This window comes from Seriola aureovittata, chromosome 22, assembly GCF_021018895.1.
Source record: "Seriola aureovittata isolate HTS-2021-v1 ecotype China chromosome 22, ASM2101889v1, whole genome shotgun sequence".
NCBI classification, from domain to species: Eukaryota; Metazoa; Chordata; class Actinopteri; order Carangiformes; family Carangidae; genus Seriola; species Seriola aureovittata.
Genome location: NC_079385.1, coordinates 16,395,054 through 16,418,160, shown reverse-complemented (window position 1 = coordinate 16,418,160; position 23,107 = coordinate 16,395,054). Strand labels below are relative to the sequence as shown.

Below are 23,107 nucleotides of genomic sequence, written 5' to 3'. Positions count from 1 at the left end.
GTTTGCAGAGCCTGGCGGTGAATACTAAAGGAAATGAATAACTCTATCACCCTGATGGAGCCGCCAAAGCTTCAAAAGGCACCCTACTTTGCAATTTAATTCAATTTGTCCCGGCCGATATATAATTGCAAACAAGGAAGGGCAATCTGATAAAAATGAATATCATTCGGAGTTGGTAAACAATCTGAGAGAGACTCTTTTACCCAGAAAGTAAAGGCTCAATGCAGTGATGCATGCTTTTATCTAACCAAGCATGATGGATCTTATATTACTTCAAGGGAGGAAGAAAAAAAAAGATTTGTGATTTACGTGTACTGAAACAGCCCGACACTGACTTTCCCTACAATTCAGTTTTATGGGGATTTCCTGGGACTATAATCTGTGAGCCAGGACGCCTTTGATTTTCTGATATCAGAGGAGCTTCTTCCAACAGGTACGGGCCCTCGGGGAGCCTTTTTCCACTAATGATTTGACATGAAAAGGCAAAGCTGAGGTTTACGACGCCCCAGACAAACACTGAAGGGGGAAAAAAAAAAAATCTTCAAATGTGAAAGTCACAGGCTCTGCAGTTAGAGGGCAGACAAACAAGATATTGGATGAGGTGATTTAAGAGGCAGGAGATAATAATACCATGCCGTATTAGGCTTTTGCACTCCCGGGCCTTTTCCTCATTGTTTACTGTAAAGACAGGGAGTCATCTGAAATATCACAGCACTGGCAAAACTTCAACTCGCAAGTAGGGATGAGACACTCAGCTGTGTTGCTGCCCCAGATTGTGATTAGACTGATGAGGCAGGTGTATTTCTACGTAAACACCTCATCTAAAAACTGAGCTCCCATCAGCACTTTAACACACTTGAAAAGCAACCCACAAACCACTTTGCACTCATCTTCAACAAAGCTTATGAAATCATGCTGACTGCACCTGGATACAAAAAAAAATAAGCCATCAACACCTTTTTTTTTTTCATACTGCAAAAAGGAAACTAGCAGGTTCTCTGCTGTGAGAAAGACAGAAATCTCACTTCCTTTCCTTCTTTTCCTTCCACCCACAGTAAAAACAAGAGTGCTGGCTCGGTTACAGGACTCGATCAATATCCACTGACACCGCTTCATTGCCATGCATGGGCTCTGGGCAGAGCTGAAATATGCACGGGCGGTGTACAGTAATCAATGTAGGGCACTGTGCACATCTGTCCTTATTCCTCTTTAGAAAACAGGGAGAGTGGACTGGAATTAGAGCGCAGTTCAAATATAGATATGCAGGGGGGCTGAGATACATTGGGCTCAGCATGAATAACTCAACATCATTATACAGCAGCAAGATGAAGATCAACTCTGAATTCTAGTTTCTCATGATTCCACTCTGATGTTTTATTTAACAAGCTGAAGTGTGAAAGCGTAGAAATTCTTTTGCAATATTCTTTTTGTTTTCTTTCTCGTAAAATCTGAATAGTGGGATTATATAACAACTAAATCCTTTATTTTTATTTCCGCATAGGAATATATTGAGCATCCACTCTGTTTTACACTTCAATTCAAAAATACATTATTTCTGTCTGCATCTCTAAATGCAAAACAGTGGAGGACTGCACTGCAAAAATCCAATATAAAGTCATGGAAAATTAGAATTGAGCAAACATGGGAGACTGAGGGAAATCAGTCAGCACCTGCAGGTAGGAAACACCCCGATACTCATTGCTCTACAGACAATCACACACACACACCTCTACATACAACACACTGCAATCCACAAAGCCAAGCAGGGAAAAGAAAACACAGCCAGCATTAGAGGAAGAAGCAGCAGCTTGCAGAGGAGCCGCACAGTTCACTTGCCTGGAATGTGTAAAACCTCGTCCCGTTCGGCGGGTGCACCTTTGGGGAGTTGGTCCCCGTGCTCATGTCTGAGAAAATCATAATCTCTTTGATGGGTAAACAATCCAGAAAAAATGATACGGGTTTTTCTTCTTTTGTTGTTGTTCTTTTAAAATGAGACCAAACGTAGCGTGTTTCACAGAAACTCCCGAGGCGAGGACTGGGATCAGCCCCTGACCCGACGCTGTGCTCCCGGCATCAGAAGGTGGAGCGCTCCGGTTTGACTGGGAGGAAAAGAAAAACCGCGATAACAAAAGTGAAAACAAGGCAACTCTCCGGTCTTCTTTGACACGTCCCCCCCGGCTCGCACGCAGATGACTATCACTACTATATGTGTCTTTGTAGCGGTTTGCCTGGAGGGTAGAACCCGCGGAGAGACACCGACTCCATGGTCTCCCGACGCCCCGCTGCAAGCAGCTTGTGCCAGCCTCTCGGATGGCTCCGTCTGTGCGTGGATTATCACCTTCCTCCTCCCCTGGCTTCACCAATAATCAGTGAGAGCATCACATCCGCGCTCCGCCAGCAACACACTGCCTGCCTCGATTGGCAGCAGAGACACACACGTTCGCTCCTTTTTTTTTTCTTACACTGTAAAAAATGTCCTTTTGTTACCAAGTCATTTCATCTTCTTATGACAGTTGAAAACAACATTTCCGCATTTTCATTCAAAAATGTTTTTGCGCATTAGGACCACATGTAAAAAATAAAATGTCAATTAAAGTCAGAATTCTAAAAAAAAAAAAAAAAAAAAAAAGGTTTAAATTAACACGTGGCCCTAATCCTCTTCTGTTAAAAAGAGCCACTTTGCAAAAAAAAAAAAAATTACATTAAATTTATCTAAAATAAGATCAAAAATACATGAAGATAAATATTACATTTATTTGCGTTGTAAAGTGCCAACATTTGACGTTGTGATTTTTTTTTTTTTTTTTTCGTGTAGCTCTGTATTGATTGGAGGAGAAGACAGATGCCTTACTTTCTTGACTGTGGCCATTTTCTCTGTGGAGCAGCATGAGAAGTTAAAACACACTGTATGAAATATAGGCTATGGTTTTGTCTGGTCACTTAGAACATATTCAGAATCCCTTTGAATTTCTCAACAGGCACTTTCAAAGGAAAACTGCAAACTGAACTGCAGTTAATATAGGTCACACAATGAAAGACTGCAATTGTATTTTACGATTCGATGTTGGAAATTTTACTGAAAACCAGTTGTGGTTCAGTCGGTATCGTCAAAGTGATGGATGTGAGGCAGTTTGAGTGATTGACTGTTTAATCAGTGTTGTCTGTGGACGGTCCTTCACCTTCTCTAACGCACACAGTAAAGTTTTACTGAGCCTTTGTTTGTGTTGGAACCAACATCATCCAGCTGGCAGACACACCTGATCACTATAAAATATTATCTAAAAAAAGTAACTTTATTACTTTTTTTAAAAAAAATTTTATTACATTTTCAGATAATCATCTCTCACATTCTTTGCACTCCTCCGGAGATAACTGTTGCAATGCTGTCCTCACTGGTTTACCAAATAAGACAGCTACAGCTAATTCAGAGTGCTGTTGCAAATTAAGAAAAGGGAGCATCTTACTCCAATTCTCAGGTCTTTGCACTGGCTTCCTGTCAGATACAAAATTGAATTCAGAGTTTTACTTATTGCCTTCAGGTCACTAAATGGTCTAGACCCTAAAAATGTTTGATCTATATAAACATAATAGGTCTCTATTTCTCTATCAGTAACTGGGTTTAAAAAAAAAGAAGCTAAAAACTGCTCTATTCTCCACTGCCTTCATTTAACCATTTAATCTTGAACAAGATATTACCTGTTTTATAGTCATTATTATTATGCTTTTATGCTTCTTCTATTTATGTCCTGCACATTGACCTCTGGATATGATAATGCACCTTGCTGAAAAACGGAGAAGCACATCGATGTCTTCTTCCTACGTCACCATCCATTAAAGAACTGAAAAGTTTCCACCTCTCCCATCGACTCTTTCTCTGGACGCATTTCCACAGTTCTGCCATGTTGTCATGCAGTCATTGATTATTTTTTTTTTCTATTTTGGTGACGCACTTTAAGGTTTCTCTGAAATACAATTGCTTCAACCAATTTAAGGCAAGTGCATTGACTATCTGCGATTTTAGATGGAGAAAAGCACTTCCAACCAGGAGTGACGTGTCTCTTCCAGCTAACAAGAAAAAACTTAAATATGAACTTATTTTCTTTGTTCCACTGAACTGGGTGCCAGCATTCAAGTTTGTATCTTGACAAACTGGACAGATAACTGGATCAAAAAGCAAAAGTATTGAGCTATTATTCCAGTTTAGTGACTATGGGAAGAACCACGGCGGTTCATGCTCAGGCCTGATTTTGTGCCGTTAGCCACAGCTCAGCGAGCTTGATTGAGCTGAGTGGTGTTGAACTCGCTGTTATAGCCTCGCACTCTTCGGAGGGATTTGGTTCTGGGAGACTTCAAAGTATTTGCTCTTGACATAGCAGGTTAACAGCGTTTCCAGCTGTGTAGCAGCGGATCCTGTTAACCAGACGGAGCTGAGGTTACGCTCCTGACCTGGGAATACAAACCGAAACATAATTCAACTCAACACTGTACCATAATACCAGATATCTGTGGGCTTAACCTCAAATGTGTGATAATAAGGTAAGATCAAATGCTTTTTAAAGATGGCTAAGACCTCCATGAATAATAATCAACGGCAATAAAAGAAGAGGACCACAAAAAAATCATCATCTTTTCCCCTTTTTCCCTGTCACTTGAACAGAGATGCATGCTGGGAATTGAGTTACTATCCCCTGATCTGCCCAGGATAATGAGCCAGGCAGAGACCTCTAGATGGGGTCTTAAGTTGAGGCATTTGATTGGCTGATAAAAGTTGAGCACAGCACAATGGGAGGCATCCTGTGGGGGGGTGAAAGCAGTCTTCAGTCTCAGGATCAGAGGGTCGGCTGTTCGATCCCCGGCTCCTCTGCTCTGCGTGTTTAAGTGTCCTTGGGCAATACACTGAAACCCAAATCGGCCCTGATGAGTGTATGGGTGTGATGTGTGAATGTGTGAGTGACTGGGTGAATGTGGCAAGTATTGTAAAGCGCTTTGAGTGGTCGATAAGACTACAGAAGCCCTAAATAAGTGCAGTCCATTAACTAAATTAATTAAAAGCAAGACCTACACAGCTACAGTTGTTGGAATGTTAAACTATTCCTTTAAATCAGCCAATATAAGCAAAACGTGCAAGTTTAGGAAATTGGAGGTATAGTATGGTAGAGTATTATTTTTGTGTGATTTTCAAAGGAATGAAAAACCACAGTTAAGGGAGCCATATTTTTAAACTTTCTTTGATTCACACTGTGACACCCTCTATTCTACTTTTCTGCCGCCCTGTGTCCTTTTCCCTTGTGACAAGCTGTGCTCCACCTGCTGCAGCGTCACTACAGAGCGGGCGAGTGCGGACGTGCAGGATCTCTGCCATCAGGGGCTTTACTAAGCCCTCCTGCACATCAGTCACAGAAGGGGACTCGCCTGTGTGCTGCAGTGCACTGGACTCTGACGTCATTGTACAGATGTGCAGTGGGCATGGCTTAGTGCTTCTACGTGCTCATTGGCTGGAGCCTCTCAATCCTCTCTGTGTTTTCTCCGGCTCTGGTCGACACTCCCGTTTTGTCTTTCAGCGTTTCCGAAGCTGCCAAAAGCATCACAGATGGAAAATGATATTTGATTGAAGAGAGCTGGAATTTGAAAATGAATTATAGCAGGTTATTGTCGAACACATTAAACAATTAATAGAATTTTTGATCCAAGTGCGGTTAAAAAAAAAAATACTTCGAATCAATATTTCATCAAAGTGCTTATTCGCATTCGAGGCAGTTTGTGCAAACACAGAGGCTTCGCTTATTAAACCCATACCTGAGTGAGTGTGCGTGTGCGTGTGTGTTGCGTGTGCGTGTGTGTCTGTGTGTGTGTGTGTGATCATGTGTTTTCATGCAGGCCTGCACGTCTCCTCAAATGCATCCCTCTGTCCATCTAAATCCCTTAAGAAGAAAAACACACACAGTCCTGTTTTATCAAAGAGCTCAAACAAATTGATTTTAGGTTTGAAAGCCCGTGTTTGATCAGTGCGTGGTCCTAATCTATGAGGCCAGCTCCAGCCTTTGACAGATAGTAGCAGTGATAATACATAAATTGGGATATGAGAGACAAGTATGTGGATTTCTGCCGAGCAAAGTTGATATGCATTTAGGAAAGAATATGTGATGCTGCTTTGAGAGATCTTGTTAAGGGCAGATAAGAATTCCTCATTAAACCCCTGGCTAAGATAAAACACTTAAGAATGGCCCATAGCAATAATAGTGGGAGTATGAGGCCACACATGAAGACTAGCAGGGCTGTAACCTGAGGATATGTATGTAAATCACACATTTTCATTTACTCTTCTGTACTGTATGTCTCTAACACACACTGTAAGCTTGTGATAGAGCATTTCGCTGTAAGCCTGTTTGGTCAAACAACCACTTAAACTGCAAATGAGCTGCAAACAAGGAAAAGAAAAAGGGTGACAATTTGTGCATATGGAATGGGGATTTGGTTATTGCAACTCCATCTTGCAAGACGTTGTAAGAAAGCTAAACCGATGATGAGTGAATTCTTTTATGTCAGAAAAATGCTAATCATGCTGCGCCAAAATAACATCATTGATAGCAGGTTGTTGTTTTTTTCAGTGGTGAACACAACAGAAAAATCTAATTAATTGGTTACATTAAATACTCTCCCAAAGGGGACAAATGACATGACAGAAATTCCTCTGGGGATAGGAGTCATAGTCAAGTGTCCGTTCTGACATGCAGGTGCAAAAATACACATTTGAAACCTAAACTGTTATTAGGAATAAAGCTGAAGGGAAATATGGCAGTTCAATTAAAATAAACCTCATGCAAGATGAGAATGTTGTCTTGGAAATAGCTTGAATTTAAATGGTTGTGTTCATCCAAAGGCTCAAATAGAGAAACATCAAAACCAATCAAGTAATTGTTTCAGTGCTACATGGAACCACAAGTCATGTTAAACTATTGGCAATATTGTTGATTTATAGACAAACTCTGGCAGCTCAGTGAGCATATACTTATGCACAGTGGTGCTTTGAGCTAACATTAGCAAGCTAACATACTGACAATGACAGCACTACCAGCAGGTATAATGTTTACCATGTTCGTCATCTTAGTTGAACTAGTTTAGCTGATGCTGCGCACATTACTAGCATGCTACCATTTGCTAATTAGCATTAAACACAAATTACATCTTATGGGTTTGAAAAGTCAGGGGATCACCGAAGCCCTTTGGATCTGGGGAACATGAAAGTGTTGAGATACTAACCAATATTGCCAACCCTGAAGCCATCGTGCTAGCATGAGCTAAAGTGCCCGTCGCACGTTCCCAGAGCTCAAAGTGACATATTCAAAGTTTTGTTCGACCAAAAGTCAAAAACCCAAAACAGATGAAAGATGAAAATGTCTGGCTTTCATGTTTAATGAATAATTTACCCAATGTTGATTAACTTTATGCCGATTGATCAAACTTTTAACTGATTTTAGCGCTAAATGGAGACGCTAATCAGATAAAATAATAAATAATAATAATGCAATGTTTGGAAAGAAACTGATGGGACATGTTTTAATGAAATGCACTAAAAAGAAATTACTAACATACAACAGATAATACAGTGATTTAATGACACAGTGTCGACATTTCAAGCCATCATAGGCTGCTGTAAATAGCACAGCTCCAGAGGCAACTCCTCCCTGCTTCAACTACATGCCAAGGTGCACATTTGATATGCAGCACATGATAAATCACTGCGGGACTCCGGGATCGGGGACACATGGGAAAGATGGTGGCAAGTTAGAATTAGCATACTCTGTTGTCACCATGCCTGGCACACGGTGTCAAACACACACACTCTTAACAAGCTGACTAGAGACAAGGAACTTTTAAGGCGCTAAAGCTGTGTTGTCATGTGCTGTAGTACCTACTGTATTGTAGAGCTCCCCAAAGAGCCCAACTGTCAGCTGAAGCAATTGGCAGATGTGCGCTCATCCTCTGGGCATGGAGTCAGATTACAGTGAGAGACAAGGATCTTTGAGCCTCAAGAATATGGCTTCACTGAATCTCAAAATGATGTGAAGAAATAGGACAAATCATTGAAGGACAGGAGTTTCTTCTGTTTGGGTTTTTATAACAACATTCGTGAAAAAGCTTGTGGTTTTCTGTCATATTCTCCATGCAACTTCCTGATAGCTCAGTCTACAGCTGAAGGGGTCCCTCCAGGCTACACAACACTATCACCTCCCATTATCAGGCGTGTCGCTGCCTAATTAGGGCTTTCCCTGTTGCCATACTCTGCACCAAACTCTACTGGCTGTTATTAGCATCAAAAATGTTATTAGAAATTGTTTGTGGCTTCATTTCCCTCAAATGAGTCCTGAAAATTCTGTAACTGCTCCATCCTTAAGTGCAGAATACAGATTTTTTTGAAGCATGCTGAAACAGCTGAGGTTTTGATTGGTATTCCTGTTGAGTGTTTTTAGATTGCTTTTGCTCTGACAGCTTGAGGTCTACACCTAACACGGCCCAAATAGCAAGTCTCTTAACTGGCTTGTTTTAATAACTGCCCGCCAAAGGGTCTTCGAAAATTACCAAGTAAGACTCCCACTAGATCTGCAGGTGTCAGTGAAGGTCGCGGGTCCCTCCCTGCATGGATGATACGTCTTGGAAAACGTTTGACGCGGAGCAGCAGTGGAGGCATATTGATCGTGTCAACAGTCATGTGTGGGCAGACAGCAGTAATGGACGTTGCCCCGGTCCTGTCACCGCTGAAACATTAGAGACATATAGTCAAGGGTACAGTGTAACTGAACATGTGTGTGTATGTGTGTGTAACCTCAACCAGTCAATAAGATGTGACTCAAGGAACAAGATGCTTGTGGAGACGAGAAAAATCAGGGTAAAGAGTAAAGCTACATAAACAAAAGCCAATTAGTCCTTTAGTATTTTTAGTAATTTAATAAGATGCTTGTGGGGTCATATATTTGCACCGATATTTACACTGATCTTCTGGAACATATAAACATTCTAGTAGACTTTGTAAAAACATAATAATCCTACTCTCTGTACTTAAAAGCATTGTTTTTTTTAAATTATATTTCAAAATAAAAGCCTAAGGAAAGATGTTCTTCCCTGAGGCCATGGAGCCCACTGTAATGTATACTGTGAATAGTGGAGGTGGATGCATTGGCATGATTATGGAGCGACATATAGAGCACAGAGAGACGCGGCTGAACTTACACACCAACACAAAAGGTGCACTTAAACACTTCTTTGTACATCAGCTGCTTCCGATAGCAGTGACACACTGATTTTGAAGGCTTCACTACCCAGAAATCTTGTAATGTGCTCCACTGCATGCTTACCATTTACCGCATGATAAATGGACCCGATTCTGATGTAACACATTATGAGCTGGAGGGTGTAAACACTGGGACTCCTGTGGGTGGACATAGCTTTAATTTAGGCAAACAGACTACATTTCTATATTGCAGCCACATTTTTTAAATACAGTGAAAAAAAAGAAAATTTGGCCTGGTGCAGGAAAACACAATTCCTCCATAATCTCTTTATCTCTCATGTCTCTTGCCTTTTGTCCTGTGTGGTCATTTTAAAGCTCTGACTCATGTGGCTGCTTTGCGATGTCTTCCAAACAACAGGCGTCACGATGCTGAAATCTAAGGAGCCATTATTCTCCATTTCTGATCTGCAGGATTTCAAAGCAGGTTGCGCAACACATCCACTGCCGCTGGAAAAAAAAGAGGCAGTCTATAGCTTATGGTATGGCTTGCCACCCGCAAAAAACAAGTCTTACCGAAGCTGTATATACGGGTAGCTGAAGCAGCCTTTTACATTTTTCCCCCTTGAACAAGAGGATATTTCTTTAGAAGGTTCTCATTTGAAATCGCTCTTATTCTACCGGATACCTAAGATAAAGACGAGGCTTTAAAAAAGGCAGACAGGAAATGGAGCTCACAGCTCTTCTCTGCTTTTAAGGTTGGTCAGGACTTGAGGTTTCATCCCTGCGGTCAACTCGGTCAACTGACCCCTTGCTCCCACTTCCATTATTCCTGACAGCAAATACAAAGGAAGCCTATCTTCTTGACCATGGACACTCCCATTTGAGGTTTCTCTCTTTTCCTGAAGTAACAGAACAAACATCATAATCTGATCTTAACTGATCCAAACTTGATGCATTGGACGTTTGTGAAAATGAAAAATTCAGGAAGTACTGCAGAAACAATGAGATCACGGTTACTTCCTGTTGATAATTACAAAATACCCCCCCCACAAAAAAGAAATCAATGCGGAAATGATCCACTGATGTTGAAATACTATGCACACATTTCCCCTGATGTTTCCCCAACTAGAACATCAACAACTTAATACTCAATAAGATTTACCACCACGTCCCAGAGAGGGTACAATAATATTTTGTTACTAGAGATAAAGAGTTGGTCTTATCATACCTCACACTGTGTATTGAACTCACCAACACTGCTACTGGTGACAGGTATTTGTTTACTCATACATAAAATAACACAGACAGAACCAATTCCAGGATGCTCTTGGAGAGTCCATCGGGGGAAAGTAATCAAACTCAAAGCGAGCGCGGGAGTGGCGTAGAGCAGGTTTTCAATCATCCCCCGGGGGAAAAACTAACACTGCATCACAAACGTGGCGCCTTTTGACTGTCCGTGATCGCGTGGTGCTGTTGTGCTCAGCACTTCTAAAGAAACATGCTGATTCGGGTATATAAACTGTCAATCATTATTTTCAGCGCAGTTATTCATGTACAGGCAACATTTGGAGGTTACATCTGTTATTTCCTGCACGGAAATAGATTCTGACAAAAGAAGCAGACGGAGTCAAAACTCTGGATCGACAGTCTCATTTCTCCCCGGCTGCACTGTGCATGCACATAAATCTCCACATAGATCAATAACAAACTGTGGATGTTCTTTATGAAGTCCCATTGTATCTACAGGGCTGAATAAAGGACATTGGAGTTATGTGGTTATGTTGTAACCAAGTGGCAACATCCAAGGCTGAAAAAATGAAGCCAACATGGAAGTACAAAAAACTGCAGTTCCTCGAATGACCACTTGAGGCTGGTTCCAAAAGTGAGTCAATCCCCATAGATCACCCATGTTTACAGCCTCGTACAAAAAACTATTTTGGTCAGTACAGTTAATTTCAGTCTTGTCTCCACACACGCCCCACCTCTTGGCCCATTTTTAGATTAGCTGGGATTTAGAGGCGGAGTCAGGCGCTGCCAAGATGGCAACAGCGGGGCAGCCCACTCCGAGGTTCAAATCCGCTCTTCAGAAACCTATGCGTGACGTCATGGAAGCTATGTCCATCTTTATTTACAGTCTATGGTTGAAACAGGATCTGAAGGTGTTGGCTGGCTAGCTGTTAGCATATATACCACAGGTAACATTGTAAAAGGTTCAAAGTTGCTATTTCATGCTTAAATGTCAATGCATTTTGTAATGTAGAATAAAACAGTAGTGTCCAAAACTATGAGTGTGTTTAAGCATCAAATGTTTCTCATAAAACAGTGAGATAAACACTCTTTCAAGCTGCTATTTTGAGGTTTATAAAAAATAAAAAAAATAAAAAATCTGATTCAAAAGTCATACATAATGGCTGAGTCACAAAATGCAGAGCTCTGATGTGAAGCCGCCCACATCTCATTCTTGCTAACAGGCTCTGCAGCCTCATTAGAATGTCATGAAGCTTTTTTTGGATGCACGAATCGCTTAGAGATGGCATTAGAGGAGAAACTGCGAAACTACATTTAACTGTGGTCGCTTTTGTATGTAGATACAGTCTTTAAGTGACATACTTTGAATTCATTTATTCTTTACTGTGTGTGGGTTGGTGTTGAAAGTTAGAAAAATAATACCTCAGCTTCAGCTCCAGTTCAGACACCAGATAATGTCAAACATTGCATCATTCGTGTTGGATCCATTCAGGCTGCGTATCACTGAGCTTTAAAGCCCAAAACCTGCTGTTATGTCGCAGCCGTCAGGAGGGAGTTTGGCTCGGTTTATTGAGGAGCGCACTATTGCAGGGGTCCTGCTGAGAGTTGCAGGGAGCTTGACTGCATCTTGACTTGACTGTTTTTCCAATATTTTGTAACTGCTGGTGTAACTTTTGCTATTAAATCAAACAGTTTTCTACAGAAGCGTGCAAGAAATCCATTAAATGGGATGCGTTCAGGAACGTAATAAGTAAGATGATGTTTTTTGCTATTGTTGAGTGAAGCATTTGTTAGTGCATCTCTGTGATTTATGGACCAAATTACATTTAGATTATATTCTCTTTTTATCCTATCCTTTATCCTATCCCTGGAAACTGGATGAGTCAGCAATGCGTCCAGTTTCCCGCATCATTTTCCAGCTGCCATATTTGTTTGGGTCGAAGTGCGGAGACAAACCTTTGAGAAACAGGTCATAATCCCATTTCACCTGACACCGGTGGAATCACAAAATCATGTGCACTGACCGGAGCTGAACCTCTGAATCTACCTGAGTGAAGCTCAGAGCAGAGACAAGATGGCAGCTTACACTGCCTCTGGGGATCTGGAGGGTTCTGCTGCAGTGAGGCAGGCTGGGATTACACTTCCTTTAACAGTCCTGGATGACAGACTGCAATATGATTACTCATGTCTCTCTACAAAAAAACAAAACAAAAAAAAAACACTGTGACCTGTAACCCTGAAAATCTAAAATAACCAATAGGTGTTCACCTACTCTGACAAAACGCTGTCAGTGGCAGTTATGGGAAACATCTATAGCGATGTGGGTTTGCTTTCTTAATAGCAGTCATTTGGAAAGGTTTAATGAGCACTTACGCATTCACAAACATACACACATATACTCTGCTGTCAGTCCGCAGAGCTCCAAGTGGGCGGCTGATGCCTCTTAAGTCCAGAGTGGAATTATGTGCATCCACGGTATTTTAAAAACCAAACAGTGTTCGTACAACAGTGGCTCTGTGCGGCTGTTAGATGTGGCCTTTTCATGATTAATGTTAATCCCGGCAAGATCAAATCCCACCATGTTCTTCTTGATCTTGGAGAAGAGCCTTGAATCTGTGAATAAGGACCAGTCTTTGTCAAAGCTAAGTGGCTCTAGGTGTCCTAATGGCCATTATAATTCTGCTGATGCAGTTAATTAATTTTTCAAAAAGCCAGAATTTGATGAAATTTCAGAATAAAAAAGCAAATATTTTCATACGACTGATCCTCTTGAAACGTGACCCCTCGTGTGTGAAAAAAAAAATGGGAGGATTTGGTCTTCCGCCATCCAAGGCCATTTTATTGCAGTAAATCTTTATTATTATTGCAATACAATAAGACTCCGATTGAATAAAGTGGACAAGTTTCAATCACCTTTCCTGTAACTGAAGGCTTGAGTGTGAAGGAGGAAATCTAAGCAGAGACATACTGCACCACAGAAATGAAGTGGATATTGACACAATCAATCTTCCAGGAGTATACAAGCACATCTCGTTTTATTTGGCACATATGTGTGTGTGTGTGTGTGTGTGTGTGTGTGTGTGTGTGTGTGTGTGTTTCTCCTAACCACCCGCTCCCCTGATTGTTTTTACTTTATTTGCAAGTTCAGACTCATCAGTCTTCTCCAGCAGCACAGGGCAGGCGGATGGAGTTGGGGTGGGGGGGTGGAACAATCTCATAACTTTCTCATTACCGCCCCCAGCCCCATGAAGAATACTGCTGCTGCTCACAGATAACAACAAACCTTGCTTTTGGGACACGAAATACCATTTCTACAGCAGTTTTGCTCTCTGACTCTGAAACTCATTAAGTTACCCAATAAAGGGGTGAAGGAAATAAGGTTAAAGTTCTCTTGATGGTGGTAAAAACTGAGCGTATGTAATATTTAGGGTGAGTACTGGATGAAACCTAGAAAAAGAAACATAATATGGCTACAGGATGAACATAAATCCACATCATGCACCAAAGTATTATTACCATTTTTTGTTGAATTAAGACAGAAAAATCGAATTTATGGACAAATTACACACCATTGCTGCAGAGAGGCAAAAAGAAACTCCTGCATCAACTTAAGAAAAGTTTTTGCGAACCCACCAAAACCTCATTAACAGGGCGGACAGACGGCCTGCTCCTCTAAAGGCCAAATTATCACGGCAGTAGGTGATGGATGGAAATGAAAGCTGTCCCGACTGTTTAACTGAGAGAACACACACTGTCCCCAAACAGACCATCCATCCTCCCCGATGTGGACACAGAGCACTACGTCTTCTGGCCTGTCGCCGGCAACCAGCAGGGACCTGCACTTGATCACACGCCTTAATTGGCCTCCTGACAGTGCAAACACACTCATATAGACGCGCAAACACACCAGAGGCAAACAAATTAAGCTTTAGAGAAGAAATTAACACATGCACGACCTGTCGAGAAGCTGAGACATCATCTTCTATTTGGGATTAAAAAAACAAAACAAAACAGAGGCTTCTATCTCTGTCAACATGGCGGTCACGAGATGTATCATCTGCAGTCTGTCTCCCCCAGTGAAGACCAAAGCAGTAGAATAACCATCTGTTTCTATCTTTATTGACACTGGCTGCTGCTTTGAACCTGATAAAGACCACTATGAAGTCTGAGGGAGTCCACTGACACAAATGACTTGTGATTTATAGCTTTGATTCGCCCTTTTTGCCGGAGTGCCAGTTCATATTCTGTCAGTGGAAGTAGCGAGAGAAACTGTCTCAGAAATTACCACGATGTGCAAAGATGAACGGATTGGTTTAATGAATGCTTGAGACCTGTTGAAAGATATTGGAGGGGATATGCGATGTGCAGGGGTGAAGGTATTGACATTAGGGGGTGAATAAAGATGAGTTTGTGTTGCATGAGCTGGCAAACTGGAGGTTGGAAGTCAAGACAGAATGGACTTATTTGCAAACAGCACCATCTGCTGGGCAAAGACAGTTATTACAACTGTAGAGTTGCTTCAAATCAATGCATGAGATCACTGTCCTTAATGGATACAGAAAAAATGGTAACATTTCTGCAAGCGGGGATAATAAATTTACATTTAATGCTCATCCTATTCCGTTTATTACCCAGCCAATGTGTACACAATTATCTATCCAAAAGTGAATTATCATCATGTCAAAACATTTCATTTTAATTGCGCTTTTCCAATGATTTTGAGCAACACAAGCAACACAGTCAGTAACTAAAAATCACAGACAATTGTTCACCTACATCAGTGATGAAAAGGTAAATAATTGTATTTATGATATGTATTGTATGTATGGTGCGTCAGCGTTTAGCACTGTCGCCTCACAGCAAGAAGGTTCTGGGCTGCAGTCCAAAGACATGCAGGCTCGGTTAATTGGTGACTCTAAGCTGCCTGCAGGTGTGAATGTGAATGGTTGTATGTCTCTATATGTCGTCACACTGTGATAGACTGGCAACCTGTCCAGGATGTAGCCCAGTGTCGGCTGGGATTGGCTCCAGCCCCTTAAAGGATAAGCAGTAGAGATAATGGATGGATTGTAATGCATGTATATGTATCTATGGGGCGTTTGAGTCATGAGCTGACTGTTTGGTGCATTGATACTGAATTTGTAAAAGTGAACTTCCGTCTTAGATAATACACAAAAATGTGTCCATGTCCCTGTAAAACAAGCCCTGTTGCGGTCATGATACCCTGTGTTTTCCTTCATTCACCATCTATGTGGCAGCTTCAGCACTAGATGATGACAAAACTATCTCCACAGCTCATCGAGTCCACAAATAAAACCTTAGCGGTACATCATTAAGACCTTACGGTTTGTACATTAAAATTTTGAATGGATTTTAACATGATCTCTGTTCACTGTGCTACCTGGCTTGGCCACAAGATGGCAGAATCCTACAACAAGAACAACAGTAATTTGACTGCAGCAGACACAAGAGAGGCCGACTTCCTCCATGGTCTTAGCCAGAATCGAGATAAGACATAAATCTGTATCTGATACCTGAGTATCTAACCTTAAGTTGGGTCATAAATCATATTATATATCATGAATACATTTCAGTAGGAAAATTACATTCCAAATTTGGTGATGGGCTGATGAAGAGAAAAATAAGAGCGATACAGTCCAGCCTTCATGTAGTGCAACCCGCTCATTTTCCATCATCAAATTCTCCAGGGGTTTAGCTATAGGAGTCCAGCAACGATCAATTCTTCCACCTATGTTCTCTCTGAGGATGTGCAATCCTCACTCATTTTCTTTTTACCTCAGTGCACTTCACCAAAAAGTCTCCCTAACATTTTGCACCCCCACCGCTGCTGCTATCTATCAAGTCTTGTGCCACGTTGTGACGTCAGGCACGAGCTTTGCACTTTCATTCAGACAGGAAACGGTGCCGTCTGCTCCGAGCGGATCTCCTGCGTTTCCCCTACGATCGATAGACACCAGGCATCACAGGCCCTCGTGTCAGCCATCAGAGTGAAGCATCCTCCCACACTCAAACGCACAATCCATATCAGCCGCTCTCGAGGAAGCAGCAGCATCCTATCAGAGCAGCAGATTACAGCAGCTACTATAACCCCCCCCCCCCCCACAACAGGGCTGCTTGTTGCCGGCTGCAGCTGGTGTCTCAGATCTTTAATGTTCAACCCAGGCCCCAAAAATGAGCTTGTGTGATGACAGGGTATCCTCTGACTGAGCAGGGTGTGTGATGCACTCGTTGGGGTTGTGTATGTAGCTGTGTGTCAGTACTATTATGGCTGAGTGTCATTTGAAATGGTGCCAATACAAAACCTAGGTTTTGGTAGCGATACAAAAAGATTGTTGTAGATATGAAATGATTCTTTTAGTTTGAGGAAAAAATAACTTTTTTTTCATTCAACAAAATATACAAAAAAAAAATCCAACTTGTATTTGCACAATCAGATTAAAGTACTTCCCAATTTCCTGATTTCTAAAATATCTGATTATCAGAAAATGTGTAAAACACTCTGTAAACAAAACATATGCTGGGCTCAGACTACATGTTTGTTTTTTTTTTGTTGAGATGATCTCTTTATATTCACATTATATAAAAGCATTTCGTTATTCTATTTATTTATTCTTACATTTTCTTTTAGAGATCAGCTAAGATTTACCTTGAGACCCTCTGAGGGGCCCCAGCCCCTATATTGGGAACCTTTACACAACACTAGCCAACTAAAGTAGTTAAAAGAGCAACTCCACCTCCACCTACTACAACAATCTAATAATGTTAGATAATAATATATCATGATCAGATGCCATTTTGACTTTCAATACTTTAAATACATCTGTATTATAAAGTATTTAAGAACAAGTTAGGATTTTTACTTATAATGGAGCATTTATACATTGCTCCTAAGGTACAACTGTATGTGAATGTTTATCCTCTTCCTTCTAAACAAATGAACCACTCTACAGTCTCAGTACAGCACTTAGCATCTCTCTCACCTTATCTCAGACTCGCTCTGTCCTCGGCCCACTGACCGCCACAGCTTGCTCAGTCAGAAAGCAGACATTGCTGCTTTTTTTTTTTTTCCCCGGGCACTAATGAAGTAGGAAATAACCTTTAGCTGTGTGACATTTCACAGCTCCTGCTATTGTGCAGCATGGGCAAAATGTTCAGAGAGGAGCTGTGGGCGCTGCTCTTGTTTTCCCCCGGCTGATATTAAATTTCTCCCTTCTAGATTAACACGTCCGCACATGTGCTGTAGACTGAGCTGCGCCGTCAGTCCCGCTGAGTTATGTGTGTCAGGTACGGTAGTTCCAATAAAATACAGTGAAGAAGGGACTTGGTTTCAGCAGCTTTGAAAGTACAGCTCACTAAAACTAACGTGCCATTAATAATCTTCGTCAGTGAATTCAGAAACATGGGAAAACTCCCTCTTGATTTGCGACGTGCTAATGCAGCTGAGGTTAGACTTTCCCTCGAAGACTCTCAAAGACTTAAAACAGCTCTGGGAAAAAAAAACCCCAGCCAGGTTTCCTTCACTGCACTCTCCAGTTCCTCTTCGTCATTTTGGGATATTGGCTACCATTACAGCTCACTTTTATTTACCGCTGAGGATCCTCCACTGTGTAAGCAGTTCCTGTATGCCGCAGTAGTAGTAGCTCATCTTGAGTTTTGTTACCACACAGCTCCTGTGGTCTTAAACTTTAAAACTACACTTGATACTGGGTGAGGAAGCGGAGCCCCCGTTCCCACCCCACTTCAAGCTAAAACAGTAATGAGATGCAGAGCCTGCTGCACTCAGTTTCCCAAATTAAAGTGTCTCCATGAGACTTCCGTGGTGTGACCGTACAACCACACATAGGTAAAGCTTTGGCTTTAACATATACTCTGTGCGTTGGAGTGCAAAAGTGTGTGCTTGGTTGTGTATCTTTGTGTTTTGTGTGTGGATCTCTGCCGTTCTTTACATTCAACCCTGTCCTCCAGAGCTCCAACTGGACTCAAGTGCAATTTTACATAATTTCATTCTTTTGTTTTAAACATTAAACAAGCCACAAAGCCGTGGCTGTGTTAATCTGTAAAAGGAGCAACAGGGTAAAAATTAGCTGCTGCACCAGATTTGCTGTGTGCTGATTTGATTCAACACATTTATTTAGGATTATGCAACATAAAAGCACAAAGCTGATATAAAAATATTTGAGCTTCAAAGTTGATTCTTGGCTGCAGTTCTGCCTCAAATTCCACATATTAGCATTTCTGTGGCTTTTCATCTGCCGATGAAGATCATGTAATGTGACCGAAAGCGTGAGAAGCTAATAAACAGACACTGAGTGAGATTGTTTTGTCAACTGCTGTTTCCAAGGTCAAAGAATTAACTTTCAAACTCAACTTTTTTTTTTTAAGCGGACATGGAGGAGAGTGTGTGGAAAATACTGGAAATCTGCCAACTGAGAAAACGTGTCATATGACTGCAATCCTCTGAATAGTTTAGAAATAAAGGTTTAGGATGAGTTTCGTTTTACAAACTGAAATTAAGCTCTAAAGATCAACTACAAATCAGGACCAATTTAAAAGGCTTTTTCTTTCCAGTTGATATTGTGCTTTATTGCTACATATTCCCAAACAAACCAGTTGGCACATATTAAGCCTGGAGCTCTGGGACCAGCTTTGCCTGGTTGGCAACTGAGCCGCGCGCAAAGCCATCCATGGCACCGGCAAGACTCAACACTCACACATTTCAGAGCTCAAAATATACATTACAGAGCAAAACAGATCAAACTACACGAAGGAATGAAAGTGGGAAGTGATTTTTTGTTTCTTTGTTTTTACCTGTGATGCGAGAGTGGAGACAAGCGAAGAGAAGAGGCCGGGATCCAGTGAAAGGAGGCAGCAGGAAGGAGCAAGAGGGAAAGAAAGGGAAGAACAAATGACATCAGGCGAACATTTAAAACTTTGCTCACGTTTGCACAAATGAAACGAACACAATAACACAGATGAGCTGAATAATTGTGGTGTAGGATGTAGTGTCATTGTGCTGCTTGTGCTACGAAAGGCTAAATTGAGGAAGCTCTACTGATCTCCTTTGAATGACAACGTGTTTCTCAGGTTATGCATAAAGCAGCTGCTGCTGCTGCTGCTGCTTCTGCACAGAGACGTGTCGACAGGATTTTTTTCTTTTTTTTTGAACAACACCCACACACTCGTCTTCTGGCTGGGCTTAAGAAACAAACACATGAACACACACACATGCGGACATGAATGAAGGAAATGACACGTACACAAAGTGCACATGCAGAGCTGCCAACATTGGTGAGCATCAAACAAACACTTCAAAGCACGCTCTGCTCCCGTGTAGCTCCTCAAGCCTCCGATTGAGTGATATCTTTATTTCTCTCATCCATCTGCGCCTCTGCCTGTTCCTGCTCCTCCTCCCCCTTCCTCATCTCTTCCCTCTTTCCTTTGATAGCAGGCCTGTGAATGAATCTCGTGAAGAGCCGTTTTGCCGCTTTGCAGCAAAGTGCTGTGATACGGGCTGAACGCCTGTTTCCAGCACGGGAGGGATCAGCTGAGAGGTTGCTATGGATTCTCAAAATAACTCAGGATGAGGCTCCTCTCACAGAGCGATGAGAGAAAGTCTCAGTGTTTTACTCGTTTTCTGTTTTATTGTTTATTTTTTGACATATAAATTGCTCTGCTTTTTCTATCACAGTAAACTTTGCACTCTGTTTTTCCTAAAGCAGCCCCCCCCCCACCTCCTCCTCCTCCTCCCCTCCTTCTTCTTCTTCCTCAGTGAATTTGGGTCTTGTAAGTGCTTGTATGTGACGGTGGACAAGAGCGGCTCGTCCACAGGGGACGAGAGTGGAGAGATGGAAAGGGATGGAGAGGACAGAATCACCCAGCGGAAGAAGAGCACAAACCCAATTCACCTCTGAGGGCAAAGACACGGGCATGTGGTTTTTGAGCTGCTGTTTGTCACGCAACAACCCCCCCCACCCCCCACCCCCCACCCCCGCCCTCCTCCTCCCACTCGTCCTCTTCTCATTTCTTTCTGTGGTTGTTTTGGGAATTTGGGAGAAGACAAGGACAGTGATCAAATATACTGCATGAGGTTGTGGAGAAACGGACATACTGTTTATTAATTAAAACGGTGAAATAAGCGACACAATATACAATATTTTTAGGTTGAAACTCCTTTTATCATTTTTTTTAGCATAAAAAAAGCCCCTGATTTTTGCATTTTTTTTAGATCATCAGTGGTTAAAACTTGAAAACATCACTGCTCCAAAACCTGCGCCGCATCCTAATACCCACTTCCTGCCCTCATCTCTTTTGACGGGTGAATAAATATTAAGCTTAGACCAATAAGGGCATTTGCTAATAATATTTTTGGTTTGAGGCTATCCATACTGCTCATACTTTGCATCAAACTTTAATAGTTTTAATATCTTCTCCACAGAAACCGATGAAGTGTAGTTTCTATTGCTGAAATAGTAATGTGCACATTTATATTTGATTTTATAGACATGAATATTTGCATAGAACTCGATGAAGGAGCATGTTTGCTTGTTTTGTTGTACTTTTTCACATTTTTTGTCGTGACATTGTGTAAATTATTTCACGGTTAGGTCTTTAAATGTCCAGTTTTTGTTGTACCTCCTTTTTTCTTCAGTTAATTAATTCCTACATTTCTCACAACGACTTTCTGCGACCTCCTGAGAGAGAAAGAGAAAGTGTTTCACAGAAATAGTGAAGCAGAAAAAAAAAAAAAGAAGTGTGAATCTTCTTTCACTTACACACAGGCTGCAGCATGTCCTGTGGCGACACTGTACTCTGGAGCGCTGGGAATCACATTGATGGAAAAAAATATTTTACAAAGGGATTTCTCCCTGTGTGATCGCTGACAACACTGACATTGCTCTTTGATTCTGAGAGGCTGGATTTCTTATTTATTTATTTATTTATTTTTATTATCTCTGCCAAGGAGGTTATGTTTGTCCTGTCCGTTTGTTTGTTTGTCAGCAGGATTACACAAAAAGTACAGAACCGAATTGCCAGGGATGAACTCATTAAAGTTTGGTGCCGATCCGGTTAAAGGGGCAGATCACTTTCCTTAGCATTGTGAGGTAGGGCATTTTCTCAACATTTTCGTCAATTTCTCAGGAAGATATGTTTGGATCTTGATTTAAAAAAAAAAATCTGGCATATTTATGGAGTTGAGGAATTTGTTGCAGATCCAGATAATAATCTGTTTGGCTTTGGCAGAGGTGAGCGCCATTCTAGTTTGTTGGTTTGTTTGTTTATTTTTTCGCAGGATTGCACAAAAAGTACCAAGCCGAATTGCACTGAACTTGATGGAGGGATGGGGAACAGGCTGAGGACAAACTCATTGAATTTTGATGCAAATCCAGATAATTTACTATGAATTTGATTTTTTTCCTCTGAAGTCTGGTGTATGTTCTTTGACGTTGGCCTTGGCCGAGGTCTGCATTCTACTCAGCACATTTTCTAGTTGCTATTGCACTGAAATGCCATTGTAGCTGCACTAAAATACCCAATTATAATATTTCCTCTCTAAGAAAAATAGTTCCAGAGATTCAACAGTGTTAACATGTTTTACATGTCATAGCTTCCAAAGGGCAACTAGTGCTATTTCAATTATACATTCACACAAACTGTAATATATATGTTTTTCAGAAGGGAGTATTTGCCTTGAAGAGCGAGACTCAGTAGAGAAGGAAGTCAGCTGTCAGCTCTATATTCAATGCTGAGTTCATCAGTCTCTCAGACATGACATGCGTGACTTCCATAACTGATGACCTCTATTTCTATTGCTCTTTCAGTCACATGATGAGCTCCCTTAGTCACTCACACACAAATACGCTCACACAGAGGCAGGCAGTCACATCCTTTCACATGCGAAGACACATGCTCACACGCTTACATAAAAGCCCGGGAAAAAACACACAAGCATGTATCCGCTCCTGCGCGTCCATCCTTACACACTGGTGTCAGTCCACCTCCTTGTCGTACAGCCAGGTAGCTCTTTCCTTCCCTCTCTCATTACCCCCCCTCTCTCTCCTCCTCAGAAATGTCAGCCTCCTCGCAGATACATTGCTTCGCATACGCCGCACCGTTTGGCATTTGAATACCAACGTTGCACGTAACCCGAGTCTGGGCTTCCAGGAGTTCATATGAAGGGCTGCGTTTCAGGCCGCAGTATGGTTGTAACAAGCTGCAGTAGTAAAGTATATGAAATAGAGAAGCGGTCCTCGCAGAATAATCAGGTAATTACATGGGTCAATTTTTATCCTTTTATCTCTCTAGAAAAGGTGCTGAAAGACAATCTACCCTTTCAATTTATCCAAGTGAGGCCAAAGAAACACTTTCCATTTTCTAAGTTTCTACTAATAAACTGTCACTGATGAGGTTGAGGGAAGGTTCATATACTGTACATGCAGAAAGCCACGTTGGTACGACTCAAGACTTTCTGGGAGAAAAGGGCGACATCTCGACACGATGAAACTCAACCAAACCGGACTTAACCCTAACATTAACGATAATAAATGTATCCTGATGAACTTCCTGCCTTCCTGAACTTTACCACAAGCAACCAGCCCTCACCTCTTCCAA

The 23,107-nt window shown here is 41.6% G+C and overlaps 1 protein-coding gene across 8 annotated transcripts in view; it reads right to left on the bottom strand.

Moving 5' to 3' along the window:
• ppfia2 (PTPRF interacting protein alpha 2) overlaps positions 1–23,107 on the bottom strand; it is a 152,716-nt gene that overhangs the window by 92,156 nt on the left and 37,453 nt on the right. For 2 of the 8 annotated variants that reach the window (XM_056367280.1, XM_056367281.1), the window contains exon 1: positions 1,837–2,434. The exons of the other annotated variants lie outside the window; for them this stretch is intronic. In XM_056367280.1, the coding sequence (XP_056223255.1) occupies positions 1,837–1,917 (81 nt within the window). In that variant the 5' untranslated portion in view covers positions 1,918–2,434. Of the gene's footprint in view, positions 1–1,836; positions 2,435–23,107 lie in introns of those variants that run through there. 8 annotated transcript variants of the gene reach the window in all.